This window comes from Manis javanica, chromosome 1 (genome assembly GCF_040802235.1).
Source record: "Manis javanica isolate MJ-LG chromosome 1, MJ_LKY, whole genome shotgun sequence".
NCBI lineage: Eukaryota > Metazoa > Chordata > Mammalia > Pholidota > Manidae > Manis > Manis javanica.
Genome location: NC_133156.1, coordinates 170862852 through 170889655, shown reverse-complemented (window position 1 = coordinate 170889655; position 26804 = coordinate 170862852). Strand labels below are relative to the sequence as shown.

At 36.1% G+C, this 26804-nt stretch overlaps 1 protein-coding gene across 1 annotated transcript in view; it reads left to right on the top strand.

Moving 5' to 3' along the window:
• Positions 1 to 26804, top strand: part of DNAH6 (dynein axonemal heavy chain 6) — a 233227-nt gene that overhangs the window by 178904 nt on the left and 27519 nt on the right. Inside the window, exons 62-65 of the mRNA XM_073241805.1 lie at positions 3923 to 4058; positions 7478 to 7647; positions 18635 to 18825; positions 26097 to 26257. Coding sequence (XP_073097906.1) covers positions 3923 to 4058; positions 7478 to 7647; positions 18635 to 18825; positions 26097 to 26257 — 658 coding nt within the window. The remainder of the gene's footprint in view (positions 1 to 3922; positions 4059 to 7477; positions 7648 to 18634; positions 18826 to 26096; positions 26258 to 26804) is intronic.

Below are 26804 nucleotides of genomic sequence, written 5' to 3'. Positions count from 1 at the left end.
CTACCCCATGTAACCACCTATTGATATGGAAATGAACTACTTCTCTCCACCCCCTTGGCAATACCTATTGATATGGAGATGCACTAAGGCCAGGCAAGAGATTCTGGAAATATTACAATTTTACCCACACTTGCCAATTTTGAGCCCCACCCTTGGCCCCGGGAGACATGACACCGCACCTGTTTGCCAGTATTTGAGCTTCTGTGTGTCACTGGGAGGTTGTATTCAAGCTTTTGACTCTCAGTGCCCTCTGCTCCCAGGACAAGCCCAGACAAGAGCTCTCCTCCAGATGGTCCTTCCTCCCCGACCCCCACCCATCTTGCAGGCAATATATAGTCTATTAATCATTGCCTAATATTATCTTAACTTCATAATCAGTTAATACTTACAGAGGGCTTGCTATGTGTTTTTGATATATCAACTCATTTATTCCTCTCACTATTCCTCTTATGTGGGTTTTTAATTTTATCTCTAGTCTGCAGATGAGATAATTAGACACAGAGAAATTGAATCACTTATCACGATCACATACTTAGCAGGACTGAACCTTTGCGGTCAGTCCGTAGAGCCCACCCCCTTACCCACTTCACTCTGCTACTAGTAGTCAGTCACTCACCAGGCCTTCCCTGGACATGGTTGCCCTTCTTTACTCACAGCACTCTTGTCAACAGCCTTGTTTACAGTTTTCTCAAACAGATGCTTAATGAGGTATCATATATCTAATGTTTGACAGAGTCTGATTCAAACCTGTGTCTAACCTTCCAAAGCCACTGTCCATGCCAGTACTGCCTGCTACAGTACTCCTAAGCAACATACTTTGAAAAAAATTTTTAAATGTTTTAAATACCTCAAACTCAAAACTTAAAATTATCTAGAAATCATCTTCAGCAACATGTAAACTTTTTTAAATTAAACTTTCTTTTCCTCCACCATGAGGAAATTTGAGTGATTCTTGATGATTTTATTTTTTAGGACTACATTTGGGGAATATCTTTCAATTAGTTACTGGCATTTAAATACTAGTATTTTCCATTTTTATCTTAAGTGCTACATATCAATAGGTCAGTAGAATCAACAGAATAAAAACGGAAAGCTACATGATTATCTTAGTAGACCCCAGAAAAGCATTTGACAAAACCCACTATCCTCTCATCACAAATACACCCAACAAGCTAAAAATAGAAGAGAATTTCCTCAACTAGACAAAGGGCATGTACGGAAACCCACAGGTAACATCATGCTAAATTGTGAAAGCTTGGATGTATTCCACTTAGATCAGAAACAAGATGAGGATGTCTGCTCTAACCACTTCTTTTCAACACTGCACTGGAGATTCTTACCAGGTCAATTAGGTAATAAAATGAAGTAAAAGGCATCCAGATTGGAAAGGAAGAAGTAAAGCTATCTCTATTTTGCAGATAATGTGACTTTGTGTATAGAAAACATAAGGAACCTACAACAAAACTATTAGAATTAATAAACAAGTTCAGCAAAGTTACAGGATACAAGATCAATATACAAAATTGATTTGTATTTCTTCTATACACTTGCATTGAACAATATGAAGAAATTAAATTAGGAAAAATTCCACTTACAATGGCATTCAGAAAGAATAAAATACTTAGAAATAAATTTTACAAAAGTTCAAGCATATACTATGAAAACTAGAGAACATGTTAAAAGGCATTAGATCTAAAATGGGAAAACATCCCACATTCATAAATTGAAGACTTAATATTGTTAGGATGGCAGTACTGCCCAGATTGATCTACAGATTCAATGCAATGTCTATCAGAATCCCAACTGACTTCTTTGTAGAAATTAATAAGCGTTTTCTAAAATAAAGAATTGTAAAGGATCTATATCCCAAAGCTTACTACAAAGCAGCAGTAATCAAAGCAGTGTAATAACAGTGTAAAAACAGACATATAGATAAATGAAATGAGAGTCAGAAATAAAACCATATGTCTGTGGTCAACTGATTTTTGAAGAGTGCCAAGACAATTAACTGGGAAAAGAAGTCTTTTCAGCAAATGGTGCTGGGACACACGGATAACCATGTGCAAAAGAGTGAAATTGGACCATTACATCATACCTTATAAAACTTAAAATGGACCAAAGACTTAAATACAAGAGCTAAAACTGAGAAGAAAACAGGAGCAAATTTTCACAACCATGCATTTCACAACCCATATGATATAGTACCATATATGATACTAAAAGTATGAGTAACAAAAGGAAATGTAAATAGATTAGACTTCATTAAAAGTAAACATATTTTTGTTTCAAAGGACACTATCAAGAAAATGAAAAGATAAACCACAAAAGAGGAGAAGATATTTGCAAATTATATCTATAAGGGATTTATATCTAGAATATATAAATAACTCCTAAAATTCCATAATAAAAGACAAATTACCCAATTTAAAAATAGGCAGAGGACCTGAACAGGTATTTCTCCAATGAAGATATACGTAGGCATGTGAAAAGATGCTTGACATCATTATTCATCAGGGAAATGTACACCAAAAACACAAGGAGATGACCACTTCACACTCATTAGAATGACCAGAATCAAAAATACAGGTAATAAAAAGGGCTGGTAAAAATGTGGAGAAACCAGGACCCTCATGAACCACTGGCTTGAGTGAAAAATTGTGTAGCTGCTTTGGAAAACAGTCTGGCAGCTCCTCAAACATTTAAAATGTAGAATAACATGTGATCTAGCCATTCCACTCCTAGGTACGTATCAAAAGAGAAATGAAAACATACGTCCACACAAAAAGTTAGACACTAATTCACAGTAGCATTATTCATAATAGCCAAAAAGGTGGAAACAACCTAAATATCAATCAACTGGTGAATGGATAAATGAAATGTGGTATACCCATACAATGGAATATTATTAATAATAAACAGGAATGAGGTACTAATAACACAGAATAACATGAACAAACCTTGAAAACATTACACTAAGTGAAGGAAGTCAATCACAAAAGACCACATATTACAATATTTGGTTGATATGATATATCCAGAACTATAAGGACAGAAGGCAGTTTAGCAGTTGTTTAGAGCTGGGGACATGGACAGATAACAGGGTAATAAGTAAATGGCATATGAGTGAGTTTTTTTGAGGAAGTAAGATGTTCTAAAGTTGACTTTGGTGATAGTTGCACATACCTGTGAATTTACCAAAATATATTGAATTGTATGTGTTTCATGGGTCAATTGCATGGTATGTGAATTGTATCTCTATGAAGCTGTTTTAAAATGTAGTGTAGAACTGTATTTTATTCAAATATTCATGAAGTTTTCAAAGAACTAGTTTCAGTCGAAGATCACAACCATTTCTCTGCCTCTTTTAAAGCTGTTCACCCACAAGTAAGTACTTCATAGAACACAGCCAGATGGTATAGTACTTTTCCTAGAAATTTCTAGGAATATATGAAGTGATTAGACACATACTCAACCTGGCTAGAATGATACAGACATTTCTTACTACTGGCATTGGTCTTCTATTCAGCTTTCCCCATCTCCTTGATGTGAGAACTTCTGAAAATCTTATTTGGAGACTAGAAAAAAATTATTAATTAAGAATATCTGGGGAATGGGGAGAGACTGGTGTGGTGTGTTGGACAACAGGTTGGAAGTAGACTTAACAGATTTTAATGTTAACCCTTCATCAGATCAACTGTTTTCAACAAATGTCAACCTGAAGCTTTCATCAGCTGCACTTCTGTGCAACAATCTACAGACAGAATTGGTTCAATACCATTTCTATTTCACCATATCTTATTACTCATCCTAGATGAATGATTATTTTTAACATGCTATTGGAGCTTCATTTTTTAGTAAGGCAAGATGAAAGCATATTTTGTGGTTGTCTGATTGAATTTTTTTTTTTTCTGTCTTCTAATAGGAACGCCCACCTAAGCCTGATGTTCCCTGGCTGCTTCCTGCCACGTGGTTTGCATGCTGTGATTTAGAAGAATCATTTCCAGTTTTTAACGGACTTACACAATATATATTACTACATCCTATTTCCATACGCTTAGGTAATATGGCAAAAAGCATCTGCTATTAAGGGTTGTAAACACGCTCTTGAATCCTAATTTAACATCTCCTTTAACTTCTTCTGCAATATCAGTATTTTTCATTAGGAAATTTCATTATTAAGAAAGTGCAAATCACTTGTTTTCCCAATTTTGTGAGTTGAATGCTTGGCCCATGAATTTTCAATATTTCATGTTTACTATTATACCCATTTTAAGGGTATACATTTATCTCTAAGTATTGTTTTAGCTGAAACCCATTGGGTTTTTGTTTCCTTTTTATTGAAGGTGACATACATACAGAGAAGTGCACAAATCAAAATTGTGTAACTTGATTAATTATCCTTTCGCTCCACCACCCATATCAAGAACTAGAACAGTATCAGCCTCCCAGAATTCTCTCATACTCCTTCACAGGACCCTTGCCCTCTTCCCGAGTAATGACTGTTGAGAATTTTGACATTCTACATTAATTTTCCCTACAAGTTTTAATATGCAACCCTTTAAATTCTAAAAGTACACTTTCTAGTTTGAAAGCATTTAGGATTTGGGGGGACTATCTTTTTATTTATACTTTAATTATATTATGGAAATTATACTCATGGTTTGCATGAAATTGATTCTTTGTAATTTATTTAGACTTCAGCTTATATAAAATGTTCCATATATATCATTTATTGGATGCAAGATTCCATATGTGAACTTTAACTCAAACTTACTAATACTTTTTATACACAATCTGTCATTTTCTAAGAAAGGTACATTAAAGTGCACCACTATGACTGGCAATTCTCTTTGTGATTCTGGAGTTTTTCCCATTATATCTTGTAAAAAAGTATGCTGTTAAATACAAATACATTTAGGATTATTATCTTCCTAGTAAATTGTTCCTTTTTCTTAAATAATATCCCTCTTTACTCTAAATAGTGCTTTTTGCCTTAAAATGTTTTCTAATGTTCATATTATTACAGCAGGTTTCCCTTGGTTAGTATTGCCCCTCCATATATTCTACACTCTTCATTTTCAGTCCTTTGGCATCATCATGTTTTTGGTGTATTTTTACTGGGATTTTGTTGTTTGGGCATTGTGAGTCTCTCTTTTTTAACAGACAATTTTTAATCCAATTATATTTATTACGATTGCTGATCTATTTCAGTGGTTTTCAACTGGGAAGATTTTGTCCCCCCAGGGAACGTCTGGCAATGTCTCAAGACATTTTTGGTTGCCACAGGAGATGTGGTGCTACTGGCATCTGGTAGCAGCTAGAGATGAGGGATGTAGCTGAACACCCTGTGATGCTCTGAACAACCCTCTGCGGCAAATAACCACTTAGCCCGAATGTCAGTAGTGGCAGGCTGAGAAACCCTGATCTACTTGGACTTACTTCTATCATCTTCATTTTTTCTTGCCAGGCTCTTACTTTGCTTCATTTTTTCCCCTTCTTTCTTAACATCGTGTATATTGTCCACATTCTTTTTATTTTCCCCTCTACTGATTTGAATCCTATGTTCTATTTCTGTTTTTTAGTAATCACTCTTACAATTCTAAAATGAATACTTATTTAACCGAGTATACTCGGTAAATGTGGTTTAAAGTCTCCACATACTAGAATTTCTGGGATCCTAATATTTATTTGATTTCTAAAGAAAGACTAGAAAAAATAAAATGCTCTTCAATAAATGCATCAAATGACAATTATGTTCCTATATCGTGGGCCAGTTAAACAAGACAGCTGACAGTAGAGGTATAATACAGAAAGAAAAAACACTCATAGGAGAAGCCTAGAGATGGACAGTTAGAGACCGATCTGAAGCAGAAAGGGCTAGCTAGAGGCTCATGAACACAGGGTCAAAGGAAGTGGGAAGGGGTGGAAGCTGAAAGGCAAAGAAATTCTGGGAACAACTCAACAAGTTTGGGGAAAAAGGCACTGTGAGTCACCCTGTCAATTAGGACTAAATTTTCAGTGATTTAAAACAGCTCTCCTGCTTTCATTTGTTAAATTTCAAGGTTTATTTCAGAAATCCTACAGAATGGTTAAGGTTTATACACGTGTGATAGGAAAGGCTTGTGTTCTAAAAGTGAGCTTTAGATCTTTGCAGGTGAAGTTTAACAGTTAATTCCAATGGTATTCTTACCTTCAAAAGCTTCCTGATTGCCTTAATCTTTTGAATTTGATGGTTTCAAAGTGCATCATGTTCTTAGTTGTCATTTAAAATATGCTGTCTTATCTTCTCTCCTATTATCAGTAGGCAGAGCTCTTGTGATTATACAGTAAATAATGAGAACCTCAAGAGAGAATAAATGGTATTCTCTATAAATAATAAAAGTAAATGAGGACCACCACCAGGTCCTCAGAGTAATGCAGCCACCTTCAACTAAAGAAGCTGTGGTGTGCCAGGCCCTGTGGTCTCATACCTGTAATTGTCTGTGTTCCATGTAGGAATTAGAAGTCTTGCAGAGGCGCACACACCTGCAGGGCCATGGTCTTACATGTCACTAAATTTCTGTCACCAGCTCTTTGGTTGCTATTTTTAGGCTCTCAGAGAAGAGCCCCAGTGGCCCAGCTGGAGAACATGGTTTTCTAGCCTTAAATGCAAGCCAACTAACTATTCTGCCTCATGTTCCACCCAGATAACCTGTGTCATCAATGGAGGGCACACTGGCTGTTGGCTTGCTGAGAGGCTCCCAGTACACCTGCAATCTGTTACCTACCAGAATTTCAATGCTAATTCTTACTACATGTTATAACCATTGTAAGGGCTAACTAGGATCCTAACCCTCATGTGAGATGCAAGTGCATTTCTTATAAATATATTCTGTGGGGAAGAGAAAGCAGTACATCCTGTTTATTAGGGTATAAAATTTTATATGTCAACTTATTCATGTAGTATTTATATTCAAATTACATATGCTAAAATTTTCTATTTGTTTCATCTGCCACAGACTGATAATTGTGTATTATTTCCTACCACTATTGTGTTTCTTTCCTTCTTCCTTTACCTCCAGCAGTGATTGTCTGATATATTCTTATGCTATTATTTGGTAGCTATTGGTTCACTTTACTGTGTTTTTATTAATATAACATGACCTACTTCATCTCATTTAATTATATTTGCCTTGGATTCTAATTTATCTAATGTTACTCTTATCAATACAATTTCTTTTTGCTCACAGTTGATTCATGTATCTCTATGCATCATTTTATTTTTAACCTGTTATTTTTGCCCTAGGCTTTCTTTCCTGAAGTGGGGTTTGCTGAATTTGGTTTTTGACCCAATTTTTAATTCTTTTTAACTATATTAGGTAGGGAGAGATTGAAAATTGATGGTAAGTGTGGAGGTTTTCATATTACCAAGGATATTTATTTATTTTCAAAGTCAAAACAACTGCAATTAAAGCATTTTTTAAAATTGTGTTTCCAGGATCTTTTGAGACTTACATAAATCCACATGAATGGGAAGTCTATCCTAAAATGAAGGAAGAAGATCAATATGTGACATATAAAGAGGTGGCCACAAGCCATGATTCTTGGCATCCAGAATTAACTTCTTTCCATAAGCTAATTCTCATTAAATGCTGTAAAGAAGAAAAGGTAGGGTTTTTTTTAACTGAAAGACTGTGTTATAATTGTGTCTACTAAAGCTCACCAGCCAATGATGATTCATAACTGATTAGATTTACTTGTTGAGAAAGTAACAATGGCCAACTTTGGGAGGTGGTTCTGAGAAATAGAGATTCTGTGTTATTAATAGAACATAGTGTTTTACACAGAAAATGATGATGGGAAAGGCTGGAGAGCCAGCCAGGAACCTGGTCATCCTTCCCTAGTGTGCACCTTTAGGGAACCATGCTCTCTGCCAGAGAGCGCAGGGGTCTGCTGGAGGGCACTGGCAGGGAACTGATGGGCCCTTCAGATCTGGGCCACAATGGGAAGAAGGCGTTTAAAGAGAACAGTAGTCACCAAGACCAGTTTGAAGACTGTTGAGGTAGTGTGTGTAAGAAATTAGGGGCAGCCTGAATTAGGACAGAGGTAGTAGACTGAAGAGATGAAGGGGGATGTGGAGATGAAGCAAGTGTGGCTCCCAGTTTCTGCATGGGTGCCAAAGGTGATGGTTGTATCACCAACTAAGCGAATGTGAAAGGAGCAACATGTCAGAGAAGCTGCCTCTGAGTCTGCAGTGCCTGCCGGCTGCCAGAGTGGAGAGCAGTCTGGGGACCAGCTAAGGTGTGGGTAGGAAACTCTAGAGATAAACGTACGTTAGAAATAGAAATTTGGGGATCATCAGCACTGGAGAACAAGATCATGTGAATTGTTGGAATAATGCATAATAAAAGGACAGGTGGGCAAAGGATGACACCCTGAGGAGCACCAACTTTTAAAGGGCAGAAAGAAAGGATAAGGTACCCAAGAGAAGGGCAAGAGCACCACCAGAGGAAAAAGTGACACGGAAACCAAGAAGTTAGAAAGTTTCAATACAGCAAGTTATCAACAGAATGAATGAAGCATTGCAGACAGTTCCAGTTTTTATATATAGATATAATCTCCAATTTCATTGATAATAAAGGAGTTATATTATGAGTTTCAGGAGGCACTGGAGAAACAGGAGAAAGAACTAACTGGAGAAAGCTAACACATAGCTGGCAGATACCTATACCATGCTTCAGGCTTCTCTGCCATGTCCATAAGAACACAGAAAATAGGTTGTGGGGTTGACCGGAGCCACGGGTGATTGAGTAGAAGAAAAAAAGATGCAAGGCCACTGGGGCTGTTGATAAAAGAGTAGTTATGGAAAGAGGCAGAGATCTAAGAAAAAAGCTCATAGACTTGGGGAAAGGAAAACTTGGAAGTTTCTTTGGAATTAGATGTAGTTGGACTAGAGGTTGTAGCACAGCTTGAAGGATGGGAAAGGTTGTGATCAAAGTTGAGTTAAAATTTCTAATGAACAATTGCAAGTGATGACAGTACCCTCAGGGTGGCCATGGGTGTGGGTGGCTGAGAAAGAGATGAGAAGATGTGTACTGAGACAGAGGTCGAGAAACTGCAATGTTAGGATGCTGGGTGGCCCTTGGACCTGAACGTGGTTGTGTCACCTACCTCAGGCAGTGTCAAGACAGTGTCTGGGCCAGAGATGCAAGCCATGGAACACACATGTGATGGAGAGGAGGGCTATGAGCCAAGGGGAAAGTTTTCAGTGAATATGGAAGACAAAAGCCCCAGAGAAGGAGGAGTTTTAAAGATTAAGACGTTAAAGTTAGAAAATTCTGGACTATGAAAAAATTTTCCAAGACACACAGTCTGGTTTCTTCAACAACACATTTTGTTTGTTCTGCAAGAGTCAAGAGGAAATGAAGGATGTAATTTATAGATTAGAAGACATTTAGTCAAATCATTCTATCTTTATATATAAGCTTTATTTAGATCCTGATTTAAATATACTGTATTTAAATGCACACAAACATGAGTCATTTGTAATTTACTTAGGGAAAGGTGAACACTAACTAGATATTTGATGATATTAAGGAAGTATTATAAAACTTTTAGATGGATTCTAGTACTGTGATTATATATTTTCTAAAGAGTCTCTTGTAGAGACATGTGCTAAACAACTTAAGGATGAGATAATATGACATGAGATTTGCTTCAAAATAATCCTAAAGAGTAGGGTAATAGGTGGGTATATTAATGAAACAAGATTAGCCTTTTCTTGATAAATGTAGAAACTAGGTGAAACATTGGGTTCATTACTCTCTGATTTTATATATGCTTGAAATTTTCATAATAAAAAATGTTCTACTCCCATTACATCCTTGAATACCAGGACTGTCTTGCAGAACGCCCCAGGACAGTTCTGCAAATGTGATCAAAGTTACAAATGATAGAGGCAGTCATAATAAATTCACAGAAGATAATTAAAAACTCTTCTCAATACATTCAACCGAAAACCTTGGGAGTGTTATACTACAAAATAAAACTTGATTTACAAATCAATATGGAGGAGTCTAGAATCTAAATTAAGTTTCAAAAATGCAAAGCTAGATCTATGCATTCCAGAGAAGACAGGGAACTGAATCAGTCAAGTCTACCCACAAAATCACCCTGAAGAGAAGTTCAAGGCTGACAATGTTACACCTTCCACACCTCTTCCCAATTAGATACATTCATCAAGCCATTTGGAAACCCTTATCCTGGTATTGAGTCCAGAAAATGACTTGCTAAGGAAATGGGGTTCCAGAGTAAAGAATCCAGGTTCTGAAGATCTGGATTCCCTGCCCTGAGAAAAAGAGAACCAGAGGGAGCCTTAGAACAAATATAAGACCAAAGACAAGATATCTGTGATAAGACAGCTCAAGGTAACTAGATTGTCTCTCCCAGGTCTGTTCAAAAGCAGAGCTCGTTGGGTGTCCAGTGATTTATGTGGTAGAGTCAGCTGCTCATTTGGGAGAAAAGGGATATTCCAGCACAGTGGCTTGCATAAGAGTCTGATTCAGAAGGTCTGGGCTAGGGGCAAAGAAATCTGCATTTCTAACAGCCTCCCACATCATGATGATGTTGGTGCTAAGACCACACTTTACAAACCACAGCTTTAGTGTGCCTAAACATATATAAGGAGAAAGAGTTCATCTCAAAGCAGTCAGAGGGACAAGGACATCAGGACATAGGACATGACCTGAAGCATCACTGGTTTCCAGGCTAAATCCACTGGGAACCTTGACTTTGACAGTTCCGGTGTTTCAATCCAGGCTTCCTCTCCTCAGGAAGGCAGCAGTCTCTTTGAGAGCCAGGTTTTCTCTCTGTTGAAAAACCACAGTGTAACCAGAATTACAAAGGATGAAGTCTTACTCAGGGCAAAAATTGCAAGGCTTTCCAGTTTGGGAAACAGCAGTTATATGAATGCAATTTTCAGGGCCCTGTTGTCATTTCCACTGTATGCTGATTGTTTATTTAAGCAAGGTATCCCATGGAAGAAAATTTCCCACAATATTGTCATAGGATGCTTGGTACAACTGCTTGCTAAGAAAAATACCTGTAACACAGAGACTAAGCAAGAGTTATTTGGAAATGTTAAAAATGCAACTTCAGTTATCACAGCATATTCTCTGATCATGTATTAAAAAGACCCTCAAGAGTTTTAAGACTTTATTGAGGTATAATTCACATATCATACAATTCACCCATTTAAGGTGTTCATTTTAATGCCTTTTAGTATTCTCACAGAGTTGTGCAATTTTAGAACATTTGCATTAGCCAGAAAAGAAATTCACCCACAGAGCCATTATCTCCCGAGACTCCTATTAGCACCAGCCCTAGACAACCACTAATGTATTTTCTATGTCTGTGGATTTGCCTGTTCTGCCCACTTCATATAAAATCGATCTGAAAATCAGTTACATGATTGGAACCATACAATATGCAGTCTTTTGTCTGTTCTTTCATTTAGCATTAATAATTTCAAGATTTATTCATGTTGTGTCAAGTATCAGTATTGCATTCCTTTTTATTGCTGAATTATATTCTGTTGTCATGGCTATACCACATTTTGTTTATCTCTTCATCAAATGACGGACATTTGAATTGTTCCCACTTTTTGGCTATTGCAAATAATGCTGCCATAAACATTTGTGTACAATATGTTTTCATTTCTCTTCAGTATGTACCTAGGAGTGGAACTGCTGAGTCATTTAATGTCTGTTTTTAACTGAGGAACTGCACCATTTTACATCCCCACCAGCAGTGTATGAGGCTTCCAATTTCTGCACACCCCTGCCAACAATTTTTATTATCTGTCTGCGAGGTGGTATCTCATTTTGATTTTGATTTGAATTTCCCTGATGGCTAATGAATATGAGCATTTTAGTTGTGCTTATTGGCTATTCGTGGTAACTATCTATTCAGATCTGTTACCACTTTTAATTGAATTGTCTTTTTATTATAGAGTTGAAAGAGTCCTTTATATATTCTAGATATAAGTCCTTATCAGTTATATGATTGGAAAAAAATACTCTCCAATTTGGTGGTTGTCTTTTCACTTTTCCATGAAGCACAAGTTTTTTAATTTTGAGATGTGCAGTTTATGTTTTCTTTTGTTGCTTATGCTTTTGGTGTCACGTCTGAGAAGCCATTACCTAATCCAAGGTCATGAAGATTTACTCCTATGTTTTCTAAGAGTTACAAAGTTTTCTCTCTTACATTTAGCTCTTTGATCCATTTCGAGTCAATTTTTTAAATAATATTAGGTTAAGGCGCCAACCTGATTCTTTTAGATGTGGATATCTAGTTGTCCTAGCACCATGTGTTGAAACCTTTGTGTGTCATACTATTGTGGTTGGAAAATATGCTTGCTATGACTTAAGTCTTCTTCAATCTGCAAGATTTACTTGTGACCTAACATATGATCTATCCTGGAGAATGTTCCATATGCACTTGAGAAAACTATGTATTTGCTGCTGTTAAATGCAATGTTTTGTATATGTTTGTCAGGTTTGGTCTAAAGTATAATTCAAGTCCAATGTTTTCTTACTGACTTTCTGTCTAGATGATCTATCCATTGTTGAAAATACAGTATGAAAGTGCCCTGTTACTGTATTGCCATCCATTTCTCTCTCCATATCTGTTCATATTTGCTTAATATATTTAGATACTCCAATGCTGGATCACATATATTTATAGTTCTATCCTCTTGATGAATTGACTCCTTTATAAGATGACCTTGTCACTTGTTATAGATTCTTTACTTACAGTCTATTTTGTCTAATATAAGTTAGCTGCCTGTGCTCTCTTTTGCCTTCCCATCTGCATTGAATATCCTTTCTACCCCTTCACTTTAAGCCTACATGTGTCCTTAAAGCTGAAGTGAGTCTCATATAGACAGCATACAGTTGGGTCTGTTTTTTTTTTTTAACCCATTCAGCCACTCTACACCTTTTGATTGAATAATTTAATCCATTTAAAGTAATTATTCTTAGGTAAGAACTTACCAATAACATTTTAATAATTTTCTGGTTGTTTTATAGTTCCCTTGCTCTTTTCTTCCCTCTATAACCATCTTCCTTTGTGAATTGATGATTTTCCATAATGGTATGATTTGATTTCCTTACCTTTATCATTTCTGTATCTATTATAGGGTTTTGCTTTGTGGTTACCATGAGGCTTACATAAAACATAGATATAACAGTCTATTGTAAACTGATAACACCTTAACTTTGATTGCATATAAAACTTCACCTTTTCCTCTCTCACATTTTTGTATATCACAGTTTACTTCTTTTCATATTGTGTATCCATTAACAAATTATTTTAGGTATAGTTATTTTTAGTACACTTATTCTTAACCTGTACTAGAGTTAAGTGATTAATATAACACCATAATTCAGTATTTTAGTATTCTGAATTTGACTATATATTTACCTTTACCAGTATATTTTATATTTTTATATGTTTTTGTGTTACTAATTAACATCCTTTCATTTCAACTTGAAGAATTCCCTTTAGCTTTTCTTGTAAGGCAGATCAAATTGTGATATACTCCCTCAACTTTTGTTTATTTGAGAAAGTATCTCTCTCCTACTTTTCTGAAGGCAAACTTTGCTGGGTGAAGTATTCTTGGCAGTTTTTTTCTTTTGGCACTTTGAAGATAACATCCCCCCCTCTCCTGGCCTGCAAGATTTCTGCTAAGAAAACTATTGATTGCCTTATGGGAGTACCCTTTTATGTGAGTAGTCTTTTTTTTCTCTTTCTCCTGCTACTTTTAAAATGTCTTTGTGTTTGATTTTAAACAGTTTTATTATAATGTGCCTTGGAATGGATAATATTGTGTTGAAATTTTGAGGGAAGCTATAAACGTCATGCACTTAGGTATCCAAATCTCACCCCAAATTCGGGAAGTTATTATTGCCTTAAATAAGCTGTCTGCCTCCTCCTCCTTCTCATCTCCTTCTGGGACTCCACAGTTCATGTAGGTTTTCTTCACTCTGTTTCATTCTTTTTTCTTTATTCTCCTCTGACTGGATAATATTTAAAGACCTGTGTTCTACTTAACATATACTTTCTTCTGCTTAATTCAGTCTGCTGTTGATGCCCTCTATTGCATTTTTTTTATTTCATTCATTGTATTCTTCAGCTCCACAGTTTCTGTTTGGTTCTTTTTTAATTATTTGTCTTAACTTCTGTATTAAACTCCTCATTCTGTTCATCTGTTTTCTCCTGATTTCACTGAATTGTCTTTTGTGTCTTCTTGTACCTTACAGAGCTTCCTTAAAACAACTATCTTGAATTCTTTATCCAGGAAATTGTAGAGCTACATTTCTTTGTGGTTAGATACTAGAATACTATTGTGTTCCTTTGCTGGTGTCACATTTCCTTGATTTTTCATGTTCCTTGAAGTCTTACATCACTGTCTTCACATTTAAAGAATCAGTTACCTCCTCCAGTCTTCAGACTTACTCTGGGAGAGGTATACCTTCTATCAGGCCTATCAGGGAATCTGATGCTATCTCAGATATTTTCTAAGGATACACTTGCTCCACACTTCTTATTCCCTCTTGAGGGTGAATTCTTAAGATGTATGCCTTCTCTCAGTCCTGCAAAGTCAGGCCTGGTGCTGCGAGCCTCTTGTCCACTTTCCCTATGGCAGTGCTGAATGCTCATGTTTGTGTGCTTTCTCCCAAACACAGAGTTAAGCCAAATCTTTGCACAAGTTTTAGCCATCTGCAAAAGTTCACCTCACTGTCCTCACACTCAGGGACACAAACAGGAAGCCAGCCATGGGGTTGGGAGAGATGTGGCTAAGGCACTGGGAATGCCTATGGGCAAACTGGGAGGATCTGCAGATGAGGCATCCCCAGCAGCTGTAGACAGGATTTCTGACAGAGACAGAGAAGCAGTTAGCAGAAACAACATCTCTTTAATATGTTCCATTCTGAGCCCTGACTGCTCTTCTCCCAGCCACTCACTGCCTCCCAGTCATGAAATTCACAAACCAGTATTGGATGGGGTGAGAAAGAAATTGGTCGCACACAGCTGGGACAGCCAGGCACTTAGATGCTCTCACTTCCCTCCATGGGAGAAATCATGGGCTGAGATGGTTGGTCTTGGCATTGAGCTGTGCCACCTTGGGAGAGGAGTGATATGGGTAAAGTGAAACTATTCTTCTTACATGCTTCAGTGTGTTCGATCAGAGAGGGGTTTTTATTGCCCTAATGGTGTGCTGGAACTTCTCTGCTGGACTCCCAAACTTCTACAAAGGCACCTCATCTGTGAGTGGCTGTCAAAACAAGTACTCTTTGGGGAAAGATGGTAGAAAACTCTGCCCCCACCATTTTGATCTCAAGAGTTTTTAAAGCACTGTTTGGGTCAGCTGAAATAAGACATAGAAAAATTAAATAAATCATGGAAAACTGACATTGAGCTTGAGGAAGAAAATTTACCTTGATGGATTTCTTTGGTAACACTGCCACCAAAATGTAAAACTGTTATTACTAATTTTAAGTTTGAGGAACAGTAGTTCCAAAAACCACTGTAATAACCTATCTCTATCATAGGTCAAAACACTGCAAAGGAAAAAAACAACACTTGTTTTTTCCATTCAACATTCTTTTATTTCTACTTTAGGGCTCAAGAACTTGAATATGCATAGAAATGGATGGTAGTGGTTGTTCCACATTATCAGTATATTTAATACCACTGAAATATATACTTTGAAATGGTTAAGTTGATAAATTTTATGTTACATATATTTTATCACAATTTAAAAAAACAACTTGAGTGTGATGGAGAGAAGTATAAATACAAGTATTCCATAACAAACAATTTGTCAACCACCCAAGGTCTTTATTCTTCATCTAACACACTATAACTTAAATGAGGTTTAGTCACTTTGAAGGATAAGTAGCAGTCATTATTCCCTAATATTTAAGCTTATCTTCTCATCACAATGAAAACACAAAACCACCCCTTTTTCTGGGTAGGGAATTCCCAAACAGATTCTCTCAACAGTTAAATTTCCACACTACCAGCCCACTGAAACTTTCAAAAAAGTATCTGTCTGAATTCAGGTATTCCCTATGGGAATGCCCAATGTATTCTGACAGGGAAGATGAACTAAAAATGTTCTGAAGGCCTCAGCCAGGGACTGTATGAAGGAGCAAACAACAGACCAAGAAAACAGTTCTAAGCAAAACATAATGGAGTCACTATGTCAGAACTGGGAAACTCAATTTATAAAAAAGAGAGTGCAAGGAGCTCCTAGCAAAGGACTTGGTGACAAAGAGGGTGGAGACTGCAAATTCTCTGACCCTGCAAGCAGACACAGGATTTGTAAAAAGTGATCTTCAAGAAATGCCTTACTCTCTAGATCACAGAAATCCGAGAAATCTGAAGCATTTCCACAGCAAATAATTCTTGTTTTTATTGCTATAAAGATCTTGATGAGAATAAAACAGCAAAATTCTACGAAGCTCACAGAGCAAAGATCAGTTCCAGCCATGTAATACAGAAGGAATGTGAGGAGCAAGCAGTTCCGTGAATACTATTTAGGAACCTACAGGGGAGCACAGAGAGGAAGAGCCCCAAATAACTACTGAGTTAAGACGACCGCAGGATAACAAGACTTCCTGTGTTACAGGATCTGATAAGGACTCTGAAAGTGAGGCCATTTTAGATACAGAGTGCACACAAGCTGGAACTAAGTCATTGGTAAGAAATGCCGACACAGGAAATCTTCTGTATCCCCACCAGGTCAGCAGTTGTTAGCCATAGGGGAGCAGGGTCTGTTCAGGCCATTACATCAGTGATGGGTTCAACATCAAAGAAGCAAGCTTGGTTCGCTTACACTGACTAGAATAACTAGAATCCAGGAAAACTCTGTACAGAGTGAATGAGATTAGAACTTGTTACATTATCTTTTATAATCTTTAATGCACTATCAAAAACAGCAGAGAATCTTATCTACTTGGTATGAAAATGAAGAGGACAATTTAGCCATGGTGGTGAGGTACACATTGGGCTGGCATGCATACTCACTTCGATTGTATTGCCTCTTCCTCTACCTGAGAATCATGAACCTTACACATAACTGCAGGGACATATAGCCCTAGGCCACATCAAAAGACAGGAAATTGACTGCTAATTCTACAGAAAACCTTAGCCCTATAGCTTTAACTAGTATGTCTTCTTTCTATGTACTTAACCAGGTTCTTGGTATTTCTGGGTGTGCATTAGGTAGACTAGAATCTAACCAAGAGTGTGTTTATGCAAATTTATTTTCTACATATTTGAAATATTTCATAAAGAAATTAGTTCACACGTGTGAGAAATTGCACATGTAACCAATAGCTTGTGACCTTTTATTAATAAAGCCACTAGAAACCTAGATCTCTATTATCATATGAATGGCAGTTTGTCCTATTTACAATAGAAATATATCTCCAATTTTTTTTATTTAAGTATAGTTGATACACAATATTATATTGGTTTCAAGTATACAACACAGTGGTTCTACAGTTACACACACTATTAAACCCTCACCCCAATCCAACTTTTTGAATTCAAAAACATTTCATGAGTGGGTTACCACTTTTGTATTTATATAAATAAATACATTATTGATGCTTTGTGTATTGTCATTCACTGTAAACTCCATGAGTACTTTTTGTCAAAGTAAAAAAGCAAATAGCTCATTATCATCAAAAATATTTTAGATAAAAGTAATAAAGGAATTGACCGTGAATTGGGAATGCCTATGGGTAGATTGGGAGGTAGTGACTCATAGTGACACAGCTAGAACTAAGCTTCACACCTTCTTGGCCCTGCTGCAGGGCTGTCCCTTCTAGACCATGCCACCTTTATCGTTAGCTTCACAATCTATCTTCACTTATACAGACAAGCAGATGAGCATCTTTTTCCAGGTTGACCACAGAAGGGTATAATCCAAGGCATGGTCTTGAGCCAGGCTGGGGTGTCCCCTCCCCCAACAACAACACACATGGTGAGACTTATTTGGACAGGTGTTGCCAACATCTAACGGAGGGCTAATGTGTGCAGGATGGGACAATATATGGAATCAATTCTTCTGAGAAGTTGGCTTGTGAAAGGAAGCAAAGGGAAGGAGATAGTAGCTAGGAGGGGAGCTGCAATCAAGAGAAGGCCTGTGTTTGTGTTTTAAGAATAGGAGACAATAGAGCCTAGATGTGTGGTGATAAGATCAAGGAGAGAAGAGAGCAATAATTCAAAAAGAGACAATACAAGGACTGAAAGAAAGTGGGCAAGATTGCAAGAGGGATGAGACAGGAGGCTAGGCTGCGGGAACAGCAGGTCTGTAGATAGGTGAAGTGATGAAGGACCATCTCTCACCCAGCAGTTCACCTTGTTTAGTGTAGCCATGACAGCCATGACTGCCAGCAGGTGTGTGATGCACAAATCCATGAAATTGGTCTAAAGGAAAAAATACACCAAATCAAGAGAGAATGAGAACTGAAGGACAGGGCACTGCCCTCTGAAAGGCTGAGGGGAAAAATAGGATAAAATTATGAAGAATCTTCATCCAATGTATTATTTTTTTTATGTTTTTCTTTTCAACTTTCAGGTGGTTTTTGCTCTTACAGACTTTGTAATAGAAAATCTTGGAAAACGCTTTATAGAGACCCCACCTGTGGACCTGCCTACTCTGTATCAAGACATGTCATGCAGTACTCCCCTGGTATTTATCTTAAGCACAGGCTCCGATCCCATGGGTGCATTTCAGAGGTTTGCCCGAGACAGCGGGTTTTCAGAACGGTAAGGTCTCATTGTGCAGTTTTAATAATTCATATGAACATCTCCTTGTTAAAGTTTGCCCTTTTTTCTTCCTTCTGTGGAATGTGAATTCCTACATTCAGGTACCCCTTACTAAATAAATTAAGATATATTAATACATAGCTATATATGTTGTTAAAATGTTAAAAATCCTAAAAGCAGATAGAAATTTCACTCAAGCAAAGGGGGAGATTGTTTAAAATGTTAAAGGATAATAATTTAGTGAACTACTGATTCAACCTTGTTATTTAAGACATTACTTTAATATAACTGTAAAAAGACTGTAGTTTACTCCCTATACTCAAATGTGCAAAAAAAATTCATAGTTTTATGAATTTCACAGTTTCTGTTGAATGATTAATCTCATCTTTCTATCTGCCTCTACTCTGCTGGGTAAGAGAAGCAAGGAAGAAGTTTAAACGTGCACATTTACATTATTAGATTTTCTTCTGATTTAAATGTCTCCAGAGTAAGATGATTTGGTTTCTTTTTCATAAAAGCTCAGTCTTCCTGACTTCTCCTCCTCTCCAAGATGGTGTCCAGATGGGTGGGAAAGTGCATGAGAGCGCAGGGTGGCAGGGGAAAGTAGGGGCATCGTATCTGTGAGGTAACCTCCGGCCCTGACAGGCCCCTGCACGGGGTGACTGGTCAAAGTAAAAAAGCAAATAGCTCATATCATCAAAAATATTTTAGACTGCAGATTACAAGATGATGAATCCTGTCTGTTCATTTGGAGCTTATAGTCTGTATTAGTCAGGCTTCTCCAGAAAAACAGAACCAATAGGATATAAGTATAAATATATAAGAAACTGGCTTACATGATTACGGAGGCTGACAAGTCCCAAGTCTGCAGTCAGCAGGCTGGAAACCGAGGAGTGACAATGTGTAGCTCCAGTCCAAGTCCAAAGAACTGAAAACCAGGAGAACTAATGGCGTTAAGTTCTGTTCAGAAAGCCAGCAAGCTCAAGACCTAAGAAGAGCCAATGTTTCTGTTTGAATCCAAAGGCCCAGCTCAACCAGTCAGGCAGGAGGAGCTGCCTCTTACTTAGGCTTTTTGTTCTATTCAGGTCTTCAGTTGATTGCATGGGCCCATCCATGGTAAGGAGAGCAATCTGCTTTACCAAGTCTGCTGGTTCAAATGTTAACCTCATCCAGAACCTCCTGCACGGACTCATCCAGAATAATGTTTGGCCATTTGTCTAGGCACCAAGTGATCCAGTCAAATCAACACATAAAATTAACAATCATATGGTCTCAGACATTTGCCTTTGGTTCTGAAGTCCTAACAAAGGCAGTATACAGAACAATTAAGAACTCCTGTGAATTAATAAGAAAAAGAAAACAATCCAGTAGGAATAAAGACAAAAAATATTAACAGGAAATTCTCAGAAAAGAGAACCTAAAGGCTTGATTAGCATATGAAAACATGTCCAACCTCACTAGCAGTTAAAAACAACAAATTAAAACCAGAGAGATACCATTTCTTACCCATCAAATTGGAAAAATAGTGGCAAAGATGTGGAGCTATGGAAACATCCACATTGCAAGTGGGGGTGAAAATTTGGTTAAAATCACTTTGAAGAGAAATTGGCAGTTAAAGATGGCACCACCCCAAATCCCAACAATTCATTACTGAATTTGCATCCCAGAAAAAAAATCAGTCATATGTGTGCAAGGAGCCATTTTCAAGAACATTCATTGAAACATTGTTCATAATGACCAAAAAAAATGGAAACAATCAAAATGCCCATTTGGAAAAATTATTATATAAACTGTGGTATATTCATAAAAGTAAATACAACTAGCCATGAAACTGAATAAACTAGAACTATGTGTATCAAAATGGATGATTCACACAAACTCATATTGAGCAAAAAAAATTAAGTTATAGAAAAACTATATAATATTGGAGAAGTGTGATAAAATGCTTAAAAATTTTAAACATATATTGTTTAGCAATTCATATTTTTGCAATTAACAGTTACAAAGAAAGGTAGGGAAATTATACCAAAACCAAGATAGCAGTGACCTTGGGGAGTGAAGGCTGGTTAATGAGGGCACACTGCTTGCTCAGATCATGTAGATAATGTTTTATTTCTTAAGCTGGATTGTGGGTAAATGGATATGCATTATATTAACTTTATAACTTTTATATGTCTTAAATATTTCACAGTAACTATTAAAGGTAAAGAATTCAATATAACAATCAGAAAAGAAGAAGGATGTAAATAGGTAGTTAATGTATGCTTAGTTCTTGATATATTCAGAAGGAAAAAAGAATAACTGTATTGCCTTAGGAAAATGTGTGGCTGAATGGGTATGTTGAAATTTTAAGGGAAAAAACTAAAATATAATCTATAGCTTCCAAACCTATAGAGAGATAAAAGAATATAAAGTGTAGATTTGGAACCCAACATTAGATAGGAAAGAAGAAAAATAAAATCAAAGATAAAACAATAAACCAAAAAGTGAAGCCAAAGAATAGAAAGTAATCCAAATGCCTAAATAAGTATAAATATTTCACTTATGAAAAGGTAAAGATGATCAAATTGGATTTTGAAACAATATTCTGTTCTATGCTACCTGGAAAATGTGTATACAGTATAAAACAGAGAAGTTAGAAAGTAAAAAGATGCAAAAGATACTATACAAATACTAACCAAAAGAAAGCTGTTAACAATTTCAATGCATATCACAGAATAGAGTTTAAGGCAAATATAACTCCGGGAAAAGGAAATTCCAGGGCAAAATACCTCTAGAACCAAAATCAGTCAAAGGGAGAATAAAGTTTAAAACCTGTTTATTGCTTACAAACTGCAGTCCGGGGCCATCTCTTTCCTGCTCCAGCAGAAGCCCTCCCCCTAACTTCTCAGGCTCAGAGAAGCCGTTGGTTGCCCAGGTAATTACCCACTGATATGGAAATGAAATTCTCTCCACCCCTGAGGAACACCTATTGATCACTAAAGCCATACCTTTCTCCACCCCTTAGCAATGCCTGTTGATATGCAGATGTACTAAAGCCAGACAAGATAATTCTGGAATATTACAGTTTTACCCACAACATATTAAGGATAAAGAAGGAAACTATATGACATGTAAAAAAAGCCAACAAACAAGAAACATCAATTATAAATTTGTATGCCAACTAACAAAGCTTGAAATATATAAATTAAAAACTGGAGAAATTGGTAATTTAATGTAGAAATTCTTAACATATCTCTAATAGAAATTAATATGAAGCACACAAAAGTTGACAGATTGGTAAGGATACAGAATATTTAGACAATCAAATTAACCTCGATCTTTATTAAGCTCAACAAACATAGCAAATACAAGATATTCAGGCACACATGAAGCATTTATAAGAATTAACCACTGCTACAAAAGACACATATTTCAAAAAGAAGATAAATTTATTCTCTAACCACAATAAATCTTACAAATCAACCTCAAAAGTTAATTTTTTTTAATATATGGGAAAAAAGCCCTTTTGAATAACTCACGTGTTAGAGAAATCATAATGGAAATTTTCCAGTTAGTGGAATTAAATGACAAAAACAATATTACATGTCAAAAAACCATTGTGGTGTAGTAATGAGGGAGGCACTTAGGAGTAAATTTATGCATATTTAAGAACTTCTGGTTCCAGAAATATCAGACTAAGAACAACAGAAACCCTGGGCAAAATACATTTGAAGGTTTAGGGAATGAATAAGGTAGTTAAAAGAAGGAAACTCAAAACAATGAGCCCTGTACTCAGAGACATCAAAGGAGAATGCAAAGAGGCAGATAAACTGAGCAGAACTTTTGATTGATAAAGGGACAGAAGGAACAGAATTGGAGCCCAGCGCCAACTGAATAATAGAGCAAGCGGGTAAAACCCCTACTTTGGGTTCGTACTCTAAGGAGATTCACCTAAAAGGAATAGGACCGAGTAAGAAATAGACTACTTGCTGAAGAGGTTAAGATGACCCCTGACTACTAGTATCTCTAGCCACCTACTAGAAGAAAATGTAAATCTTGTCTGGAAGAACACAAAATCCTAGGTACAAAATTAAACATAACCAGGTACAAGAGAAGGCCAGAAAATATGTTTAAAAACCAAGAAAAACACTACACAATAATAACAGGGTACGAGTTATCCTGATAATGGATACATGAGACTGACTTTAAAGTAACAACATTTAAAATGTTCAAAGAAATGAAAAATTGAGAAAATTGACAGAGAGGTGGGATTATTCAAAAACAGAATTCTAGAATTGAAAATATAACTGAAGTTAAGAATTCAGTAGCTCAATTTGATGAGTAAAACACATGCAGACACTAAACAAAGGAGAAAACAGGAGAGTAAGAGACAGACAGCCGCAGTGATGAGATCTAGTAAGGTATGATTTGAGGCCCAGAGGAAAGAAGAGTGCAGAGTAACTAAAGAGTGGCTGAGAATTTTCCAAAACTGACATAGGACAGCAATCTGCAGATAAAATAAACCCTACCAAATGCCAAGCATAAGCAACACAAAAAAATTCTGCCTATAGCCATCACAGTAAATTGCAGAAAAAACAAAGAGAATATATTAAAAACAGATTAACTTCAAAGATGCAACAAGTATGGTGTTGACTGATTTCTCTGCATAAAAAATGAAAGCCAGGTAGTGTATGTTCATAAAACAGAAAGCAAGTTACTGTCTATATGGAATTGTATTCCTGTCAAAAATTCATTTTAAAATGAAACCAGGATTAAGCCAGTTTTAGACAAAAAAATTCAAATTCAAATTCAAAAAAATGCTAAACAGAGTAACAGTGAAAATATAACATCAGAAGTTGTTTGATGTACCTAAAGCTAGAATTAGAGAAAAATTAATAAGCTTAAACACATACATTAGACAAAAGGCAGTCCAAAACTTAATGATTAAATTCTGATAGAAGGAAAAAACAGTAAGCTAAGAAATTAATGACACAGAAGTCGTAAATTCAATAAATAAGATTCAAGAGATCAGAAGATGGTTTTGTGAAAAGTTTAGTAAAACATAAATTCTGATGAAACTACTGAGAGAGAGAAAAGTAGAATGCCAGAAACCTTGTATCATGAATAAAAAAGAGAATATCACTACAGATCAACAGACATGAAAATGATCATAAGAGTATATTATTAAAAAAAAACACTTCACCAGTGAATTGCAATGACATGGAAAAATTCCTCAAAAAATACAACATAAAAGGGATATCTAAATAGTCCAGCAATTTCTTAATTATTATTAAAAATCTTCCCCCAATGCTGGGTTATTCCAGGAATTCAATGATGGCTAAAATATTGAAAATAAATTAATGCAGTTTAACACATTAACAAAAAGGAAAAAAAATCCCTTAAATAAAGAAAAAAACAATTATCTCAGTAGATGCAGAAAAAGCATTTTTTAAAATTTAATATGCAAACATGGGGGAAGGAAGTCCTAGTAAACTAAAAATCTGGAAATAATTTCTTAGAAAGAAAAAAACAAATAGGACATTCTTTTACTGTGATAAAGGGTTTATCTTAAAAAATGTTAATGGAGTTAGCAAGATTACTGGACACAAAAACAGACTATATTAATGCATACTAGCAATAGAAACTCATTCATTGCTAGTAGGAATGCAAAGTAGTCCATACACTGTGGAAGACAGTTTGGTGTTTTCTTACAATACTAAACATACTTTTACCATATAATCCAGAAATCACACTCCTTGGTATTTACTTAAAGATATTAAAAAATTATGTCCACACAAAAACCTGCACATGGATGTTTATAGCACCTGACTCATAATCATCAAAACTTGGAAGTAAGCAAGATGTCCTTTAATAGGTCCATGGGTAAATAAACTGTGGTATAGCCATGTAAAGGAATGTTATTCAGCACTGAAAAGAAATGCAAAGACATAGAGGAACCTTTTCAAGTCATGAAAAGACAAGAAGGAAACTTAAATGCATATTACTAAGTGAATGAAGCCAGTCTGCAAAGGCTACATACGGTATGATTGCAACTATATGACATTCTGAAAGAGGCAAAACAATGGGGACAGTAAAAAGATAACAAAGTGTTTATATCCAATATAAAGACCTCTTAAAAATCAATAAGAAAAAGATGACCCAATAGGGAAAGAAAAGGGAGGGAGGGAAGGGAACAAAGGGAATAGCCAAGTGGCCAATAAATAAACCTATGAGAAGGGGAAACAATTTAAAGTCTCAAAGAGATACCACTATACATCCACCACCACCCACTATACCTACCCTTGTTAGCAAGGATATGGAGAAGTAAGTATACTTACTGACAGCTGGTGGAAATGGAATGGTGACATCACTGTGGAAAACAGTTTGATATCATAAAAAAGTTAAACATTCACATACTCTGTCAAATAGCAGTTCCACTCCTAGGAATATACGCAACAAATGAAGTGCACATGTATACCAAGGGGCATGTAGGAGAATGTTTATTGCAGCATTGCATGTAATAGCCAAGAACCAGAAATAACCCAAATATCCATTGAGAGCAGAATGGATTAATAAATTGTGGTATAATCACACAATAGAATATTATACAGCAATGAAAATGAGTCGTTATGACTCAAAATGTGAGTTAATCTAAAACATAATGATTGAAATAGAACACAAATTATATATTTTTATATGTGATTCCATTTATATAAAATTCAAAAACTAGCAAAATTAATCTGTGGTGTTAGAATTCAAAATATCAAAATAGCTGTGGCCGAGAATGAGGATAAATACTGATGGTGAGGGTGCAAGTAAGGTTCTTTTTTTTTTTGGTCTCCCAGAGCTATTCTCTTTGGGAGAATTCATTAAATGACATTAATGATGTGTATATTTTCCTATATACAGAAAAAACTTCAATTAAAAAAATTTTTTTAACTGATCTATTTGTTGAAAGGATTATGGGTACTTTTGGGAAGGAGGCAGAGAAAATGATTGGAAAGAGGCATAGGAGAGATATCTTAGGGGTGTTGGCAAAGTTCTGTTCTCAACCACAGGTGTTCATTTGTGACAATTCATAGAGCTGCATATTTGTTTTTTGCACTTTTCATTACCTGTGTTATAGTAAAAATGTTTTTAAAACCAAGAAAATAGTATTTGCACATATATCAAAATTAGGATTTGAAATGTGTGCATACTCTAAGCAAGAATCTAGTATATTTATATTCTTTAATAGCTGCATTGGTTAAAAATACCATAAAACAGTAATTTGCTGTTCTTCAATTCAGGGTGCAGTCCATTTCCCTGGGGCAAGGACAAGGGCCCATTGCTGAAAGAATGATCAAAGATGCAATGAAATCAGGGAACTGGGTGTTTCTGCAAAACTGCCATCTTGCTGTTTCTTGGATGCTGGCAATGGAAGAGCTCATTAAAACCTTCACAGATTCAAGTATGTTGAACAGAGTATTTGTATAATAATATCATATTTTTGTAGACTTTCTTGTTGAATCCAATCCTTGTACTAATCCTTTACTGTAGGCATTGCGTTTCTCCACATTAAAGAGGAGAAATTTGAGACCTAGACAGGTTTAGTATAGTTTCATAACTCAGATCCCAAAAAAGGTCTTCAGACTCCCAGTTGAAGGTATGAGCCATCTGATCATTTCTGTTTGATGTTGCCTTGGAGGGGACACCATCTGAATTCAAAATAGATTACATATAAGCATGATAAACAGAAATAGAAAAATGGACTTCAGACAAAAAAAAGGAAATAATATCCTTTAACATGAAGTGAGAGAAGTTAAGAACAAATTCGAATTTCCACCAATTTCCTTACAGACTAGTATTTTACCACTTTTCATCCTCTGTAACCCACATGGCAACTAACCTTCACATGTGCCTCACAGCCACACACACCCCATAAGCGTGCCTGACATTATTCACAGCTGCTACCATTCACTGTCATACCACCACTTTCTTTCCCACTCAAGAAAGTG